Source organism: Conger conger, chromosome 2 (genome assembly GCF_963514075.1).
Source record: "Conger conger chromosome 2, fConCon1.1, whole genome shotgun sequence".
NCBI classification, from domain to species: Eukaryota; Metazoa; Chordata; class Actinopteri; order Anguilliformes; family Congridae; genus Conger; species Conger conger.
Genome location: NC_083761.1, coordinates 68929222 through 68948036, shown reverse-complemented (window position 1 = coordinate 68948036; position 18815 = coordinate 68929222). Strand labels below are relative to the sequence as shown.

The following is an 18815-nucleotide window of genomic DNA, read 5'->3' as shown; positions in this document are numbered from 1 at the left end:
AATAAAGGTATTTTAGAAATAATTTCTAAAACATTTAAGGGTGGAAAAGTTATACCATCAAGAAGCAGACTTTTTCACATGATTGTTACTCCATTGAGGAATACGAAGACTACAGATATTTACAATTCAGTACATAAAGTACATTGTCATTTGTATGCTCATAATTTACAACACCATACATTAAACATCTAACGTATACCTTTCAACTAAAAACACTGACAAATTTTTAAAGAATATATTAACTTAATATTAATTAAGAAAATAAATACAGTTGGAAAATATACTGCATCAGTGACAAACAAAAAGGAAGAAGTTACAATTTGCAAAAGAAGAATATTAACTGATAATCACAATGACATACAAAGATACAAAGATTGACACATTCTAAAAGTGTTCATCCTATCTAATGATATCTTTTAGTTTTAATACAGGTAGTCTATCAGGAGCTTATTTTCCCTTTGGGATTTTCCTTTCTCAAGAGTCGCTGGAACGTTAACTAAACCTATGCAGTCTGGTTGACTGCTATCCATTAAATGCCGATGCACAGAAATGTGAATGCCAATGAAAGTACGAAGTGTCCCTTGCTGTTGTACTAACAGGTCTACATTGATTTCTCTCTTCTCCATCACTTGGCTATCTGTGGGGATTAGCTACACCCTGCTGAAAAAAACTGCTCAAGCTAGGTTTAGAAACAGCTCCCAGCTCGACATGATTTAGCTGGTTGATCAGTTCAGACCAACTCCCAGCTAGACATGGTTTGTCCAGCTCAAGATATGTTTTGAAACAGCTGGTAGCTGGTAGCTCAGACAAGCTACCAGCACAAGCTGGTTGACCAGCTCATACCCAGATAGACCAGCTTTATGACCAGCTCATATCCAGCTAGACCAGCTTTTGACCATTGTAACCAGTTCAATTTTCAAGCTGGCAGAGCTGGATTTTACTGCAGGGAAGGTATGTGTTAAAGTTGGTTGTCTGTGAGATTAACTACAGGTTTGTGTTGATCTTGGTTGTCTGTGGGATTAGCTACAGGTTTGTGCTGAGGTTTGTAGCCTGTTTGGGGGCCTCAGGCATAGGCCAAGTTCAGGGGTCTACCTTAGCAATTACAGGTATGTGTTGAGGTTGTCAACGGTAGCCAAGTGCAGGTACTCTGGCTGGAAGTCTACCATGTGCTTGTCCTTCTCCCTTTTCTTCTGACGAGTCGAAAGGGTCTTCCTCTTCTCCATGCCATCGGTGCCTGGCGTGCGCTTCTCCAGAATGGGCAGGATCATCTCTGCCAGCTGCAGACGCTGAAAGTTCTCACTGTGAAGCAAGGAGAAAGAGCGGAGAGGAGAAGATGGCAGAGAAAATCACCATCACTAGTAGGCTTGTGACATTCCTGCAAATTGCTGTCAATTCAACTGTCACCAACATTGAGAAGAACAATCTTATTTCATCTTGCTTTTCGGTTAGTGACATATTTCATGGTAGAGTCTCAGGGATCTGCAGGAGCATTTTCATATTTTACCAGCATCTACAAAGTTCAAAGGCATTCCTAACTACCTGGAATAACAAGGCAGGTGAGACATGAATGTTGTGATAAGAGGGGTGGACTCACGCTGTTGGGGGTGTTGGCAAATTGTAATCCTTCCCTGTGACACCAGTCAACCAGTAGGTGATCTCAGTGCCTTTTCCCTGAAACACAAAGGGGTCATGGCAGATTTGGTGAGGTGCTCTGTGCATTCCGTCGATGCTCTCCCCCTCCGCTCCCCTATACACTGACCTTCAGGTAGGTCTCCCCTCGCATCTCAAACTCAAACTTGCAGTCCGTCCTCTGGAGGATGCTGATGGTGGGCTGCGAGATATGGATCCGCAGTGCTAAAGAAAAGGATCAAAGGCAGACTACAGAAGGGTGCTCATCCACAGTCCTATGCACGCTGACAGCTTAACATTCCTGATCATGTGATATTCTGTGTACTTGTGTCTGTGTGCCGTCTGTGTGCAATGGTTTCCGATGGGTGTCGTATCTGCAGAGTGTGCAGTGGTGTCATGCTTACGTAGTCCTGTGGACTCCATGCGTGAGGCAGTGTTCACTGTGTCTCCAAACAGGCAGTACCGAGGCATCTTGCTCCCCACCACTCCAGCTGCACATGGACCTACACACACACACACACACACACACACGGCATTAAGTTGGCTTCAAGCTCAGGGCTGTGTGTTCCCATGAGCAGGAGCATGTGTGTGTGTGTGTGTGTGTGTGTGTGTGTGTGGTGGACGGGGCCTTGGTACCGGAGTGCACTCCGATGCGGATCCACACGGGCAGCCCGGGCAGGTGGTGCAGCTCAAAGGTGCCCATGAAGGCCAGGATGTCCAGGGCCATGTGGCAGATGTCCACCGCGTGTCTGTTCCCGTTCCGCCGCGGGAGCCCCGACACCACCATGTAGGCGTCGCCGATCGTCTCCACCTGAGAGGGGGGGAGGAGACCGGAAACTGAGCCCTTCTGCTGCCTTCATCGCTTGGTTTTTGTGTAAATTGTGGGACCTTAAAAACATAGGTGTGTGTCTTTCTAAACTATGTCCAATTTTGTAAATAAGAGATTTTCGGGTTTTTTTTAAATACATTTGCTAAAATTTCTAAAAACATGTTTTCACTTAGTCATGATGAGCTATTGAGTGTAGATTGATTGGCATATCCATTTAAAATTACATCTACAACACAGTAAAGTGTGCAGAAAGTGAAGGGGTCTGAATACGTTCTAAAGCCACTGTGCCTAACCTTAACTTCTGAAACTACGTCTAAATCAGTATCCTGGGGTGTACTAACCCAACAGTCTCTACTGAGCACAAATGACAACAGGTGTGAACACTTGGGGCACCTTGTAGACATCGTGGTTGTCAAGGATCCTGTCAAAGTTCTTGTAGATGTCATTCAACATGACCACCACCTCCATAGGCGTGCTGTACTGGCAGATGGTGGTGAAGCCCACAATGTCACTGAAGTAGATGGTCACCTCGTCGAACAGTTCGGGTTCCACGCTCCCCGTCTCCTTCAGGGAGCGCACCACAGGACTGTGGATGGGGCAGGGGGCCTTTATCACTCAACACTTCACCAGCATGAATGTGCAATGTTTATGTAAGGTCTCTTTGTTGGCATGGTTTTCCAACTTTGATGCCCACACTTAGAACAAAATGACATCCTTATAATAACTGCTGAGACAGGAACTTGCACTTTTATACGTGATAGTGCTACAGCCAAATTTAATGTACACAATTTAAAATGTCAATTTCATGTCAGTAATACACAAACATTGTTAGCACACTCACACATTAACACACTAACTCTGTTAACACGGCATCACACTTAATGCACATCCACACCAAGAACAATAGATATAACTATACATGTATTGTTTTGAAAATCAAGTGGATGGTGGAGTCACCACAACTATAATCACAATGACAGAACGGCATCATTGGGATCACTTTCAGAGCAATTTTTCCAGCTGCAAGAATGATAACCACTGACAGCCAATCAAAATCCATCCGAATTTATAAGGCTTCACATTCAAAATGGCTATTTACTGAACTTTTTTGTTCATCAGCGTGGATGCTCACATCGTTATTGCTATAGTTATCATTTATAGTTATTGTTATTTGTGTGAACGGGCAGAATGCCACACTAAAACTGCAAACACACTAATAGCACAGTACCACACTAACGCAACTAACACATTAATAGCACAGTATCACATTAACACTGCTAACACACTAATAGCACAATGGCACAGTAACACTGCTAACACACTAATAGCACAGTGGCACAGTAACACTGCTAACACACTAATAGCACAATGGCACAGTAACACTGCTAACACACTAATAGCACAGTGCCACAGTAACACTGCTAACACACTAATAGCACAATGGCACAGTGACACTGCTAACACACTAATAGCACAGTGCCACAGTAACACTGCTAACACACTAATAGCACAATGGCACCGTGACACTGCTAACACACTAATAGCACAGTAACACTGCTAACACACAAATAGTACAGTAACACTGCTAACACACAAATAGTACAGTAACACTGCTAACACACTAATAGCACAGTAACACTGCTAACACTCTAATAGTAACACAGTACCACACAAACACTGCTAACACACTAATAGCACAGTACCACAGTTACACTGACCCGGGCAGCAGCATGAAGTTGAGCTGGTCGGCCCTGTCCCTCTCAGCCTTGTACAGCGCCGTCCTTTGCTCCACCAGGTGCTCCAGGTTACGGGAGTAGAGCTGCAGGCGGCGGATCAGGTTGTCCATGTAGCTCTCGTTGGCCTGGTCACTCAGGTTACTGGAAAACACCGGGAAGCGAGAGCTAGCTGACATCAGTGAAAATGGAAGGGGACTGGGGGCCGCACTCCCTGATCTGTAAAGAAATATAATAGTTACCAGGAAGAGTGGATCTGATATGTCTGAGTCTGTGGAGAACACACAGCTGCAGTGAGTGTATACCCTGCTGAAAAAACAGCTCAGGCTAGGTTTTGAATCAGCTGGTAGCTGGTTGACCTGGGGCATGTTCAAACAGTTTGCAAGAGGATGTTCAACACGTTGCTGTTTCCACTTAAATAAATGTTTGACTACATTTTGTCGTGACCCTGTTCAGACCAGCTCTACACTCAACATGGTTTGACCAGCTGGTAGGTGGTAATTTCAAACTGATCATAGCTGGATGGTAACACCAGGGTAACATTTATCTCAGCACCATGACGACCGTGAAGCTACCTGAAGATCTTGCCCAGACAGCCCTCTATTTTCTTGAAGTCAGGCCTCTTCTCTGGGTCCTCATCCCAGCAGCTTTTTATGAGTGTGTATACCTGAGATGCAAGGAGCCAGAGATTCACATATGCAGGTCAGCAAAACAGACTGGACACAATATGTTCAGCTGACAAAGACACAACACACACAATGTACAGGTCGACATTCAGATAGACATCATAGTGCAGGGAGTACAGCCAGTGTACACAGCCGCACAGGGACACATACATACTGTGCACCCATGGAGTTCAGGTTAACACACACACACTGTGTGCATACATGACTTGCTCACAAATATAACACGGACCCATTTCTAGACAACAGTTTAGGGCAAAGTCAGCTCTATTGCAGGGGGGCTGCAGTGCTACAAATCAAGCCCCTGAATCAGAAGAACATCTCCTCAGCTGAAGTGAAAAGGCGAGGGCTCCGCCCTCATACCTCCAGCCTGTCTCCAGCGTTCTCGAATCTCAGGTCCGGCCTGAAGAAACAGGTGGAGGAGTCCGGGTACTGGACTCTGTACATCTTCTCTATAGAAATGAAGAGAGACGGGGAGGCAGAGGCTAACATTGACTCTAGGATACATGAGAATGGCTTCTGTAAACAAGCAAAACAAATTATATTTGTCTGCAAGTACTCCAATTCACCAGCAGGGGGGACCCTTTGCATCATGTGCACTGTGTTGCTGGGCAGAGTATAAATGAGCCATAATCTACTATGGTGGAATTGACCAAACCAAGGTGTAATATTTTTATAACCATCACTGTATTATATATTCTTTGTGCCCACGGAGACAAGGTGACAGGCAGGTAGCTCTGTGCACCAGGGTTGTGCAGGGCAACAACCCCGCAGGTCGAAGGGCTTCGGCAGTGACTCACTCTCGCAGTGACTCAAGCACGCGCGCTCACCCTCTCGGTCAGAGTAGACCTCTGTGTAGAAGGGGTTCCTCCTCAGGATGATCTCCTGGCAGATGATGGCGAAGCTGTACACGTCACCCTTCTGAGAGATGCCCTCCTTCCGCAGGTGCTCCGGCGCCGTCCACAGATCTGAGGGAGGGACACAGAGAGGTGGAGAGGGACACAGAGAGATGGAGAGAGGGAGAGAGAGAAGGAGAGAGGGATGAAGGACCAGAAATGAAGAGAAGCTAGAATTCCACACACTGAACTCACTTACGAAGTATATATATATATTTATTTATCCATCCATCCATTATCTTAACCCGCTTATCCTGAACAGGGTCGCAGGGGGGCTGGAGCCTATCCCAGCATACTTTGGGCGAAAGGCAGGAATACACCCTGGACAGGTCGCCAGTCCCTCACAGGGCACACACACCATTCACTCACACCTATGGGCAATTTAGACTCTCCAATCAGCATGTCTTTGGACTGTGGGAGGAAACCGGAGTACCCGGAGGAAACCCACGCAGACACGGGGAGAACATGCAAACTCCGCACAGAGAGGCCCCGGCCGACGGGGATTCGAACCCAGGACATCCTTGCTGTGAGGCGGCAGTGCTACCCACTGCACCATCCGTAATATATATATATATATATTTTTATATTATATTATATTTTTTATCTCCCTGAAGTGCAATTATGTTGAAATGCACATTGCTCCAAATTAGAAGCCGAGTACGGAACAATGGCAATCACCCTTTCACAGGATTACTGAAAATCCACAGGGGGTTGGCTGGCCCCTAAATTTCTGTATCCAAACAAAATATTGGAGGGGATTTCATGAAAACAGAGCTGCAGTGCAGTACAAGCCCAACATTCATATTTAATTTATGCCGCACACATTTACCTGCATACACGCATACACACACACACACACACACACACACACACACACTGCCACACAGACACACACACACAGTCACTGCCACACATACATATGTGCACACACATACACACACTCACTGCCACACATACAAACCTGCACACACATACACACACTCACTGCCACACATACACACACACACACACACAAACTCACTGACACAATATACACACACAAAGCGGGAAAGAGAGAGGGAGTTTCACCTTTGCCGGGGCGCAGGATGGTGTTGCAGCCAAAGTCGGTGATCTTGACCACCATGCGGTTGTCCACCACACAGTTGGTGGATTTCAGGCGGCCGTGGACTTGGATGTTGCTGGAGTGCAGGTAGGACATGCCCTGGGGGGGATAAACACACCTCACAACACACTGCCTGCCACACACCTCACCACACACTGCCTGCCACACACCTCACCACACACTGCCTGACACACACCTCACCACACACTGCCTGACACACACCTCACCACACACTGCCTGACACACACCTCACAACACTCTGCCTGCCACACACCTCACCACACACTGCCTGACACACACCTCACCACACACTGCCTGACACACACCTCACAACACACTGCCTGCCACACACTCCCTGACACACACCTCACCACACACCTCACAACACACTGCCTGCCACACACCTCACCACACACTGCCTGCCACACACTCCCTGCCACACACCTCACCACACACTGCCTGCCACACACTGCCTGATACACACCTCACAACACACTGCCTGCCACACACCTCACAACACACACCTCACCACACACTGCCTGCCACACACCTCACAACTCACTTATTTCTGTCTGACACTTCCATCACTTTCACATGCGGTTTTTATTATAATAAAATATATTTGAACTACTTTTTTGCACTGTCTGAGCAGACATGATTATTGAAAGTGACACATTCTGTAATTATTTGTCAGGCTTAAAGGTACAATAGGTAATTTCTGACTCCTAATGGTCAAGAGAGGAATTGCAGCAACAAACACCTTCAAACCACAACACTGTTTACTCCTCCCCCTTCTCTGTGAACAGGCTGACGTTGGAATGCCATTGGCTGTGGCAATTAGAACCAATCGTCAACCTATGAGCTAAAATTAATGTTTTGGTACAGAGTGTCGGTGCGTCAACTGTATATTTTGAAACCCAAATTTAAGGACTATGCAGGGTGAGTCAGTGAGCTTTTTTCAATGATTTACAATGGTCTTCTAACAATGTTTTAACACGAAAATCTTATCCTATTGTACCTTTAACCGTTTTCACCTGTTTTGTCACAGGCTTTTGCTTTGTCAGAACTTATAAGGATCCATAATTTAGCATAGCCAATGCCCGGCACACAGCAATAAAAATAATCTCAACTTACCTTGGCAATGTCATACATGACAAAGATCTTGAACTCCCAATCCATGAAGGTTTCCTCTGGGTATGAGACCTTGTCATTCAGCACATACTACAGATCAGAGAAAGAGTTTCAGATCTTCAGAAAGAGTTTGAGCAGTTGTGTGTGTAGTGCATGTTTGCATTGTGTATGCGTGTGTGTATATTCAAGTATATGTGACCATATGTAAGTACTGTATGCATGTTCACATGTGTGTGAATGAGTGACTCATCTTACCCTGAGGGACCCCCTCTCTCCATACTCAAATACTCCAAACACTTCATTCTCAACCTTAACTGTGCCATAGAACTTGGTCAGGTTGTAGTAATCCACTGCCAGGAGCTGATGGGGACAAATGAGACAGAAGAGAGGAGGAGAGACCAGCAGAAGGACAGGATGAGAGATATACTATTGTGCAAGTCTTAGACATCTTGATTACTTGGTGATGTTTATTGCTTATGATTTTCTGCATAGTTTGCCAGTAGAAAAGAGAACATTGGAGATTTCCAAACATGTATTTTGTTAAATAAAGTAACATAAGAAGTAATAGACTACTCTTCAGAAAAACCTGGGGAGCAGGAAGCATGCGAGACAGTCAAGGTTCTCCAGAATGTTTGGAACATAGCATTTTCTTAGAAAGCTGCAGGACAGTGTACGCAAAATATTCAGATGCACAGGAGAGAGAAGTAAAGGCATTTCAGTCTTACAGTGTTCAGTTCTATTCTCTGGCCTTTGCTGAAGTAGCCGTCTGATTGCTTCAGCTCCTTCAGAATCACAATCTGTAACAGTGAAAACAGCAGACAGTCATCACTCTGTTGTACCATTCCACAGGCCAGGCCAACAGATTCCACAGCCTGAACTGATGGTCAGCTCTATATTCTTAACAATAGAGGTGTGACCAACTACAATCCAGTGGCAACTGGAGGATGTAGAAATCCTTTTTCATGAGGTTCAATGAACCACAACATAGCGCCGGAAACTCCTTGTACCTTCTAGGGCATGGGTGTCAAACTGAATTCCTGGATGGACACCTTTCGCTTCCTTCGTGTTTATTTTTTTCCCTTTCAAACAGCAGCAAATTTACGTCTTGGGGTAAATTTGCGGTTTGCTGACTCTTTATCCAATCGATTTTTTAACCTTGATATCTCTCTTAGCAGGAGAGTCATGCTGTGGCCAGTTATAGGTTTTTGCATGAATGTATTATTTGATTGTATTCCATAAATGAGGGACCGGGCATTGCATTTCCTTTCTGTCTCGTCATTCGTTTCACCTGTTACTTGTTGTGTGCTCATTAGTTTTGTATTTAAGCCTGTCCTTTTCAGTTCTTGTTGCTAGTTTGTCATATCCTGTATCTGACGCTGTACCTGTTATTTGCCTGTGCCCAGTTCTAGCTGCCACGTCCCCTTTTTCTTCACCTGTGTTATTCTGTTCTTGTTCTGTTTGGATTTCCTGTTTTCAACCTTCACCTAGACTTTTTTACATTGCTCTTCTGGATTGTTGTCTGGACTGCCAACCCGTTACCGAACTCTGCCTGCTTATTTAGGATTCTGCTTCTTGCTGCCCTGCTATTGGACTGACTACCTGGTTTTTCGACTTCGCCTGTTCTCAGATTACGTTCTTGATCTGCCTGTTCTGAATAAAGCCTGCCGTTTACCGTATCCCTGATTCTGCGTTTGGTTCCTCTGTCCTGCATCCCTGACAAATGTTATATATAAAAAAGAATAACCCATAAGCCTGTCACTATGATGCATTTTCCTCCTTATTTCCCATTGAAACCATTTAATTTGACTGCAAGTCTCTGTTCCAGGCTGTTCGAGCGGTCATATAACTGGTAGACACTGTAGACCTCCAAGACCGGAGCCTGACATTCCCGTAATAGAGTAAAGTAAGTCAAGGAAGAAAAAGAACCAAAGGAAACCGCACTGAATCTGAACCTCTGGTTACCATAGATAATCTATTATTTAAATGACAGATGTTCCCTCATCACAGTAGAGGAGCTGGCAGCTCATGAGAAGGTTGAGCAGAGCAGGCATACAAATGAAAATGTCAGTTGCACCTTTTTGTCGTAGCGCCCACGGCGGATTCGGTCATTCTTCTTGTGGTCCTGATCAATCTAAAAAAACACCCAGAAAGAACACTCAGCCACACAATCAGAAATATTCAAGGCCTTATTCCATACACTTTTATCCTGTTTTAGCACATGCACTTCTTCAAGAGCGAGGGACTATGTTACTAACTAAGTCACTTCAAAGTCACTTGCAAGTGATCAGGGGAGAGGATTATCACTTACTTTAGTAAGTACCTGAAATTAACTTACCAATTCGAGCACATAACCCCTACATGCCTAGCTAGATGTGCTTGAGAAACCCTGGCAGACTCAAACCATTAATTCTAGGTGGAACGAAGCCAGCTGTCTCAAGGTTGTGAACTTGTTATAAGTGGCTAATGACTCGGTTATAAGGGAAATATAGTTGACTAAATCTAGTCTAGGCAATAGGGTCCAAAGCTGCATTCATGACAAACACATCTATTGATAAAGACAACCATTACTTCTTGTTTCTTTCACCAATTTGAAATGGCTAATTGTGACACTAAGCCTGTCCCATTGCTTCAGTCTCCTCCAACAGAGTACTCACAAGTATGTGCGCCCCCCCCCCCCCCCCCCCCCCTCCCCCCCCCTCCAAACCCCCCAACATGCAGCCAGTAGCTGTTCGCCAGCTGAGTTGGGCAGGTATCCCACTGGCAGACTGCAGGATTACACTGGCACCAGCAGACTGAAAACACTGGATGAACCAAAGAGGCTCCTGAAATGCTCCCTCCCTGCACTATGGCAACAGATACAGCCAATCACATGTCAGCCAGCTAAAATGTCTCACCACAGACTGCACTGGCATAGTCAGGACCACCGCACCAAGAACCTACCCCAGCCAGATGTGTGAGAGAAGACCCACACATTCTGTAGATTTAAATGTGTATGTGAGGAGTGCTTCAGTGCCCATCTGTTTTAAAAAGGCTTGATGATGAACACCTCTTCTATACTGGACTTGTATCATGGCCACTGTCGAGGAGAGGAAGAGCTGTTATTGGGCTCACCTTCAGGGACACAAAGCTCTGCTCGTTGGGTTCTACTGTGGTGATCATGTCGGGGTTGATGTGAGACCATTCCTTCTGTCGCTGACGGTCCTTCCTGTTCTGCCTGTTGACCAATGAGAAGGGTTGCCAGACGCTCTGTTCACCAATCAGAAACTTCAGAAATATACATCATGCTCACACAAAGTCTATCAATGTTAGGGTTTACAATCTTATCCAGGAAGGGCCGGTGTGGTGTGGTGGCAGATTTAGCTAATCAGGATCTTTAGCCTTTATTTGTTGAGTCAGCTGTTTTAGTGCTGATGTAGAACAGAAGCTTGCATCCATACCAGACCTTGCCAGATAAGATACGCACCTATGTATTTAACCTAAGGACGTGATGTCATGAGGCTCATCCTCTGACGGTAAAAAGAGAGAAGAGACACACTTCCTAATGAACTGAACTGGTGATGAAAACGATAAAAGGAGACGGAAGAAATGGAAAAGGAGACAATATGAGAGAGGAGAGTTGAGACTCAAGGTCAGGTGAAGGGTGGGCGGGGGGCACATTTACCTGTAAAGGATGAAAGCAAGTACAGCCACCATCACGACAGTGATGCTCAGCACAATGACTACGATGTTATGAACCTGCAGGTAACCTGGACACAAAATCACACAATTTACAATTACAATAACTATTTAGGAAGACACTTTTAGCCAATTAGCATTGTATCACAAGAGCTAGAGACAGGTAAAGCAAAACAATACGCCCACACATATACACACACGCACACACACCTGCACACACAAACTGATCCAATTTTCTACTTACTCCACCTCTGCTACCAACAACAATAAACACAATAAAACAATAAACCAGATAGTCATCTACTACCTAGCTTACCCACAGAAAGTGTCAACCCCCCCTCCCTCCAAAAAAGTGTAAAACGTCTTCAACTGATGTTCTTGTCCAGAGAGGTCCACAATACCCTGCCATGTTTCTGCCTCTACAGAAGCACAGAAGGCACAGAAGTGGATGTGCAAGACGTGGCAGAAATCTCATTACCGCTTTGTTTGAGGACGTCACTTGGTAGGACATTATTGGGCCAGAAAAAGTCCGGTTTGTCATCTTTGACTGAGATTTGGCTGGTGGACGTGTTAAACTCCAAAAGGGTCTTATACTGCATGGGGAGGAAAGACAAGGCGCATACGGTAAGATCACAGCCGTGCAGCTCAGCAGGTAGCTGGCACTGCCACTCATTAGCACGTGTAATAAAGATAGTGCCTTTAATGATATGGCGCTTCAGAATGGTACAAACTCCATGAACCTGGACCCCTGGCTCGTCCACAGTAACCGAATGAATATACAGTACAATTGCTTAACACAATTGTTTTTCATGCAGCTGTTTACCTCCATGTCCACAGTGGTGTACATCACAGAGAAATCCACATCCCTGTCACCATATTCATCCAGAACATAGTGCCTACCCAAACCTGCAGACAGATACAATAACCTGCATTATTGTGACATCTGAACTGTTTCAACACAACCAAGGCACACTTTCACTTTTTTAACTGGACTATATTTATATCACTTTAGAAATTTACGCCACAAACACAAGTGCACAGATCAGGGATGCACTAATTCCCTACAGGGGCAAAGCAAGAGACTACAATACATTAACAGAAAAAAAAACATAATGCCTAACCTGCCCTAAAGCTTTCATGCCTTGTACAATGCACATTGCAATTGTTATTGTTACAGTTCACACAGTCCTGTTGGTACAGTGCTATTCGCACAGTGCTATTTGTACAGTGCTGTTCACACAGTGCTATTCGCACAGTGCTGTTCACAAAATGCTATTGGTACAGTGCTGTTCACACAGTGCTATTGGTACAGTGAAGTTCACACAGTGCTATTCGTAGTGCTGTTTGCACAGTGTCATTTGTACAGTGCTGTTCACACAGTGCTATTGGTACAGTGCTGTTCACACAGTGCTATTGGTACAGTGCTGTTCACACAGTGCTATTCGCACAATGCTATTTGTACAGTGCTGTTCATACAGTGCTATTGGTACAGTGCTGTTCACATAGCGCTATTTGTACAGTGCTGTTCACACAGTGCTATTGGTACAGTGCTGTTCACAGTGTTATTGTTACAGTGCTGTTTGTGCTGTGCTGTTCGGCCCTACCGGTGAAGGAGAGATTGCGGAAGTTATGCATGTTGATGGAAAACTTGGAGAGACCAGGCTTCTTCCACAACCGCCTAACCACCTGGCCAACCAGCAGCGCCCCATCTCGGTATGCTGACACATAGTCGTTCATCACCTAGGACACAGGACAGTGTGAACACCTGCAGTCACGAGGCAACAGGTGGGCTCAGAGTACAGGGAGGGGACCTGAGAGTGTGATTCTCAGGGATTTGGACAGAGACTGTCTCACACCTTAATCTCAGAGAGGTATCACTGCTAGCGTTTTACATCAAATGTACCAGCCAGTTCTAAACTTTCCTTGAATTATTTATTTTGCAAACACCATTACTGACCGTCTCATTGCCAGATGGGTCATCCTGAATTGTGAAGTTTCTATTGGGCATAGTAAGCACCAGGACATTTTCCATGTGAGGGCTGGATGTGGTATTAAGGTGATAGGTAGGGCTGGCATAAGGAAAAAACAAAGCACTTCATTATTTTGTTATCACTGCATCCATCACCATAACCATCAACCTCATTTTCAACATAATTGACAATTACAAAGGTAATGTGAAGTCTTGTGATCCTGACTAAGCACCAGAGTTCCTGAACTTTCTGCAAAGATACAGAAATTCTCAAAAAGAAAAAAGAGCATGAGACTGACTTGTAAAGGTCGATCAAAATGAAGATAATTTCAAGGTGCAGTTTTCGATCGATGTCCTTGGTCAGATTGGCGATGTCGTCTGGAGACCCACAGAGAATGAACACTGCGCAAAGAGGAGAAAATCCCAATGTGAATGTCTGTATGATAGCATGTGCATATACTGCATGTGTGTGTGTGCAAGAGTGAAAGAGAGAAAAGAGAGAAGAGAGAGTTTGCCCGTGCCTTTATAATGGGAAATCCTGGTGTGATCTGAATGCTTGTATCCGCACACGCCTATGCGTAAAGCACAAGGCAACTGTGTTCCCTTGCCCTGAAATCGCTATAAAATTAGTCATAAGAAGTCATTATTTTAATGGCTGGTCTCTGCTACACCTGCACAGAGTGAGATCTTGGTGGATGCTGATCGTGGTGAAGGGAGAGGTGAAGATGAAGAGGCTGAGACTGAGAGGATGGAGAGATGGAGAAGCAGAGACACAGGAGGAGGACGTGCCCTACCGTTGCTTTCCCTCTTTTTATCATTGATTGCTGAATGCAAATCCTCTGGACTCTGCAGGACAAACCTCTCCACGCTCGAGGAGAACGCAGCCGATCTCGCCTCCAGGGCGTTGATGTACCTGAGACACCAGGGCAGATGTGGAGGTGAGGTTCAGTATTTTCACCAGAACATTCACATGCTCCCTGTTCACTGTTGTTTTATGTAGTTCCTTGACAAATCCAAAGCCATAAAATATTTGTAGAAATTAAGACATGGAATAGACATGTCAACATCCAATATGGGTAGCATCCGGAGAGGCATTGGGACAGATTCCCCTGGTGCGATATATCACGTCTGAACTTCAAAGCTCCAGCATTCGACAGGTACACAGCATCCCATAATAAGCATGGAAGAGTCAAGAGAAACCGTGCTCTTTGGGTTGAGACGGAACGCTGAGCAGAACAACTCAGAGAAATCACATCTCAGTCTCAGGACTGGTTTATACTCCATCAGATGACCGTCACTGCAACCAGCGACATCACTGGTCGTAGTGACATTCGGTTTATACTTCATAAATTAAATATACTTTAAATGAAACAATGACCACAGCCAATGTTGGGTGACGTTAGAACGTTCAAGAACATTCTGTGTTTTAATTTGAGAGAGTATAAGCCAGCCTTAAGAGCAATGCACTAAAAACCAAGTGCACACACACAATCACATATCCAGATATACAGAAACACGATCTGTCAACAATCTGCCAACAGGGCCATATACTTTCAGAGAAATGCAGCCAAATAATTGCATGAGTGAGCCAGAACATTGTGTTTACAGCACATCTTTACCAATCTCACCGCTCGCTCTATCGGACACCACTTTATGAGCAGTAACATCAGACCCGGTCTGCCACTGTAGACACAAACTCACCAGAAGCAGTCCTCCGTTTGTTCTGCCTTCTTATAGACATACGCTGTGGTCCAGCTTTCCTTGAGGAGTTTGGAATACTCCCAGAAATTAAGAAAAAAGCTGGAGATTTTCCGGGCAGGTGGGAGCAGACGAGTCAGGTTGTCCTTGAAGTCGCATGACAACCCAAAATTCCCGGCCGAGATAATGGGCAAGCCCATAATCAGCCCAACCTCCGTACTGAGGCAGAAACAGACAAGTAACATTACAAATACTACTTATCACACATACTATTAACAAAGATCACTGTAAGAGAAGGGCAAGAAATACGAGGTAAATATGTACTTAATAAAGTTCTGTTTTAAAAAAAGTAAATGAAACAGAATAAGCCTGACTATAATGCAAGCCTATAATATAAGCCTATAATGCAAGCTTGCCTCGCCATTGTGTGTGACACAATATTTTTCACTAGAAAGTATTGGGGAGACTGTGTGCTGCCGTCTGCCTGCACACAAATGTTTTTTCAGTTTTTCCCTCTGAACAGATTGTAATTGCACAAGGCAACAGGCAGATAGGTACACACACCAGAACAGCAAGGAGAGGGACACAAAGGTGATTGGCAGGATGTCACAGTACTCACTCCACCATCTGGAAAGTGGCGTAAGTACAGCTGGGTCCCAGCAGAACACAGCCTGTCCTGCCCTCGGTCTGAAAGGCAGAGTGACGAACAAACGAAGGCATTTACACAGAGCAGCCAGTTTCTGACCAACTCAAAAACTATCTTTCTTTTCTTTTCTTCTGATTTTGCCACACCCAATATCGCGCACGGTGTCTGTGACACCAGTCTCCTACCGAAAAAAACAGCTTGAGCCAGGTTTTGAAACAGCTGGTAGCTGGAGCTGGTTGACCAGTTCAGACCAGCTCCCAGCTCAACATGGTTTGACCAGCTCAAGCTATGTTTTGAAACAGCTGGTATCTGGTCATTTCAAACTGGATTTTACAGGGTCCCCACTTCTAACTGGGCACACCGGAGGAGTACACATGCAGCCCCAGTGAACCGGCCACCCACTCAAGACTTTTAAACATTCTTTTTTCTACCTCTTTTCACTCCAAATGTGAAATGGCCAATTGTTTTCACCAGCCAAGCTCATTGCGGCAAAAATCATGATTTCCCCTCCAAAACATGTGATGTTAAGCCAATGCTTCTCTTCACACAGCAATCCTCATGATGACCAGACATAAACACAAGTGACATGAGCATGTCGTGGACTGCTTGAGTGAGCAGACTCTGGGCATCCAGTTGACCAGCTGCAGGCGGGATTGGAGGCCAATTATGTGTCAACACAGTCAGCACTGGGTTAATACCACATATTGAACAGTTCCTAGTAGACCAAGCCACCAAGTAGCCCCAAATACTTTTTTTTCTTTCCTTTAATGATGGTGATGGTGTGATAAGGCCACTGTGTTTTGCGTAGGTGTCACTGGCTACATCAGGTCTATGATTGGCCTGTTGAAAAGCAGTTGTGGGGTGCCACAATATTGGGTAGGTGCACTCACAGTCAGAGTCTTCAGCTTCTCAACACCTTCACAGGTGCTGCTTCCACAGCCTTTCCGTTGGTACTGGTTGGTTTTGTACCCATCGTAACTGGCCGTCAGATTAAAGTCCACACCTAAAATCCCAGAGAATAGGCGTAAGGGATTTATTTAATGAAGTTAAAAATTTGTGGCGGGAATGTTAATTCCGCAAACACTGTTCAACTGGGAAACATAACCGCTCAGGGAACTCATATTTCAAGAGCAACGTCCAAAATATAATCATAACAATAATTAATAAACATGAATGTGGGTTATTTTTACGAAGAACAACATATTATAAAAAATTAAAAAAAGAACAGTGTCACAAAACACGCTTCACTAGCAGATGTAATCATTCTTTGCACAGTGTTTGTGCTAATGTTACCTGCTGCAACATTCAGTTCATGGTCGTACATAGTTGCCTCTTCCACTGCACTTTTCACAAAACCCAGACTCCATGGTGAGTCGTTGTCGTCCAACAGCACCACGTTGATTAAATCCTTCCCTTGCGGACAGGTGTTCATCGATAGACTTCGGATAACAATCAGCATAAAGGAAATAACCCACAGCCACCCACAGCAATTCATATTCTCAATTTTAATCAAATTTGCATACGATTCCATTCGTATTTTCCTTATACATATAAATATGCCAAATTTGATTAATTTCGCCAATTAAAATAAATCCCAAAGTTGTACGGTTTTGGCAAATATTTAAGATGTCGTCCTTATTTGCTTATATCCTTTCGTACTTCAATGCAGGGTGTTTCTTCTATTTTTTACGGAGAATCCTTTTGTCACACCTACGCTAATTCATTATTCTATATACTTTTCCCCATGTTAGGGCTACGCATTGGCGAAATTAAGACGCGCAGAAATATTCCAAAGAATTAACTTAAAAAAGCGCGAGAATTTTACAGAATTTGCCTTATTAAACAGCACCAGGTGTCTACAACTCACTTCTGGTCGTTTTTTTTTTTTTTTTTTTTTACACAAAATCATACAAATAATTTATTTTAAACCGCATGATTTCCGCCATTGGCGTACACTCTTTGTAAGATTAAAATAAGCATACATGTATGGTTTTAATAACTGTATATTAAGGCACATGTATGCTGTTTGAGCCGTTAAATAAAAGAGAATCAGATGTATTTCCTCCTTTGATCCCAGACTTAAAGTGGCTTCCAATTCTAGCCTGGTTTGAAAAAAAGGTAAAACTAGAAAAGTCTAAATGATTAAATCCAAACTCCACGCGGCCGCGTCCATGGGGATTCCTGTGGATATTTTCGCCTATAAAAAACAATTAACAAAGAAAAGCGTGGCGCAATTTGCCAGCGTGCGTTTGAGTAACAGTATAGAACTACTTAACACAGTTTATATTTGCCTCAGTGCCTTGTTCCCTCTCGGTTTGCTACCCTTTCGTTGGCGTGTTAATGAACAACCGACACCTAGAGAGGGGGTGGACTAGAAATCTTTCGAAGCCTGTTTGAAACTAAGGCTTAATTAAACAACCCCAATACAATTTTACGCACTAACGAACATACAGCATATTGCGAATTGATCTATAGGCACGACACTGTTCAACCTGTTCTTATGGAACAAATTATAGGTCAACGGTCATTATTATAATATTATAGATTTGGCTGACGCTCTGACGCACTGTGATTTTCCTGAGCATGTGTAGGTCAAAGTACACAGCACGAAACAAAGTGCAAAATAAAAATGACAAAGTCCTTCATGAAGGATGCTGCACAAAATAGGCTACAAACATTGGATAAGATCATAACCAATGTAGTGAGTATTTTTTTGTGTTTACATTTTTGTGTTACGTGTTCACTTACAACATTGGGGAACAGATGTGAACACAAAAACTTTAATATCATGTTCTTTTAACAAATAGAAAATCTGGTGTGGTGT

General features: G+C 44.2%; 1 protein-coding gene across 1 annotated transcript; it reads right to left on the bottom strand.

The window, feature by feature from the left end:
- Window positions 1–569: 569 nt before the first annotated feature.
- LOC133122001 (guanylyl cyclase C-like) lies at window positions 570–17486 on the bottom strand. The gene is made up of 27 exons (XM_061231631.1): window positions 17285–17486; window positions 16882–16994; window positions 15965–16032; window positions 15349–15564; window positions 14442–14560; window positions 13947–14049; window positions 13636–13747; window positions 13283–13418; window positions 12502–12584; window positions 12157–12271; window positions 11665–11749; window positions 11115–11217; window positions 10078–10134; window positions 8729–8800; window positions 8259–8363; window positions 8007–8093; window positions 6839–6971; window positions 5705–5842; window positions 5238–5326; window positions 4767–4858; window positions 4177–4335; window positions 2852–3044; window positions 2266–2440; window positions 2034–2132; window positions 1760–1854; window positions 1595–1671; window positions 570–1299 (listed from the first exon to the last, which is right to left on the bottom strand). The coding sequence occupies exons 1-27, from the start codon at window positions 17484–17486 to the stop codon at window positions 1101–1103; spliced, it is 3225 nt and encodes a 1074-aa protein (XP_061087615.1). The 3' UTR covers window positions 570–1100.
- Between the last annotated feature and the right edge of the window lie 1329 nt (window positions 17487–18815).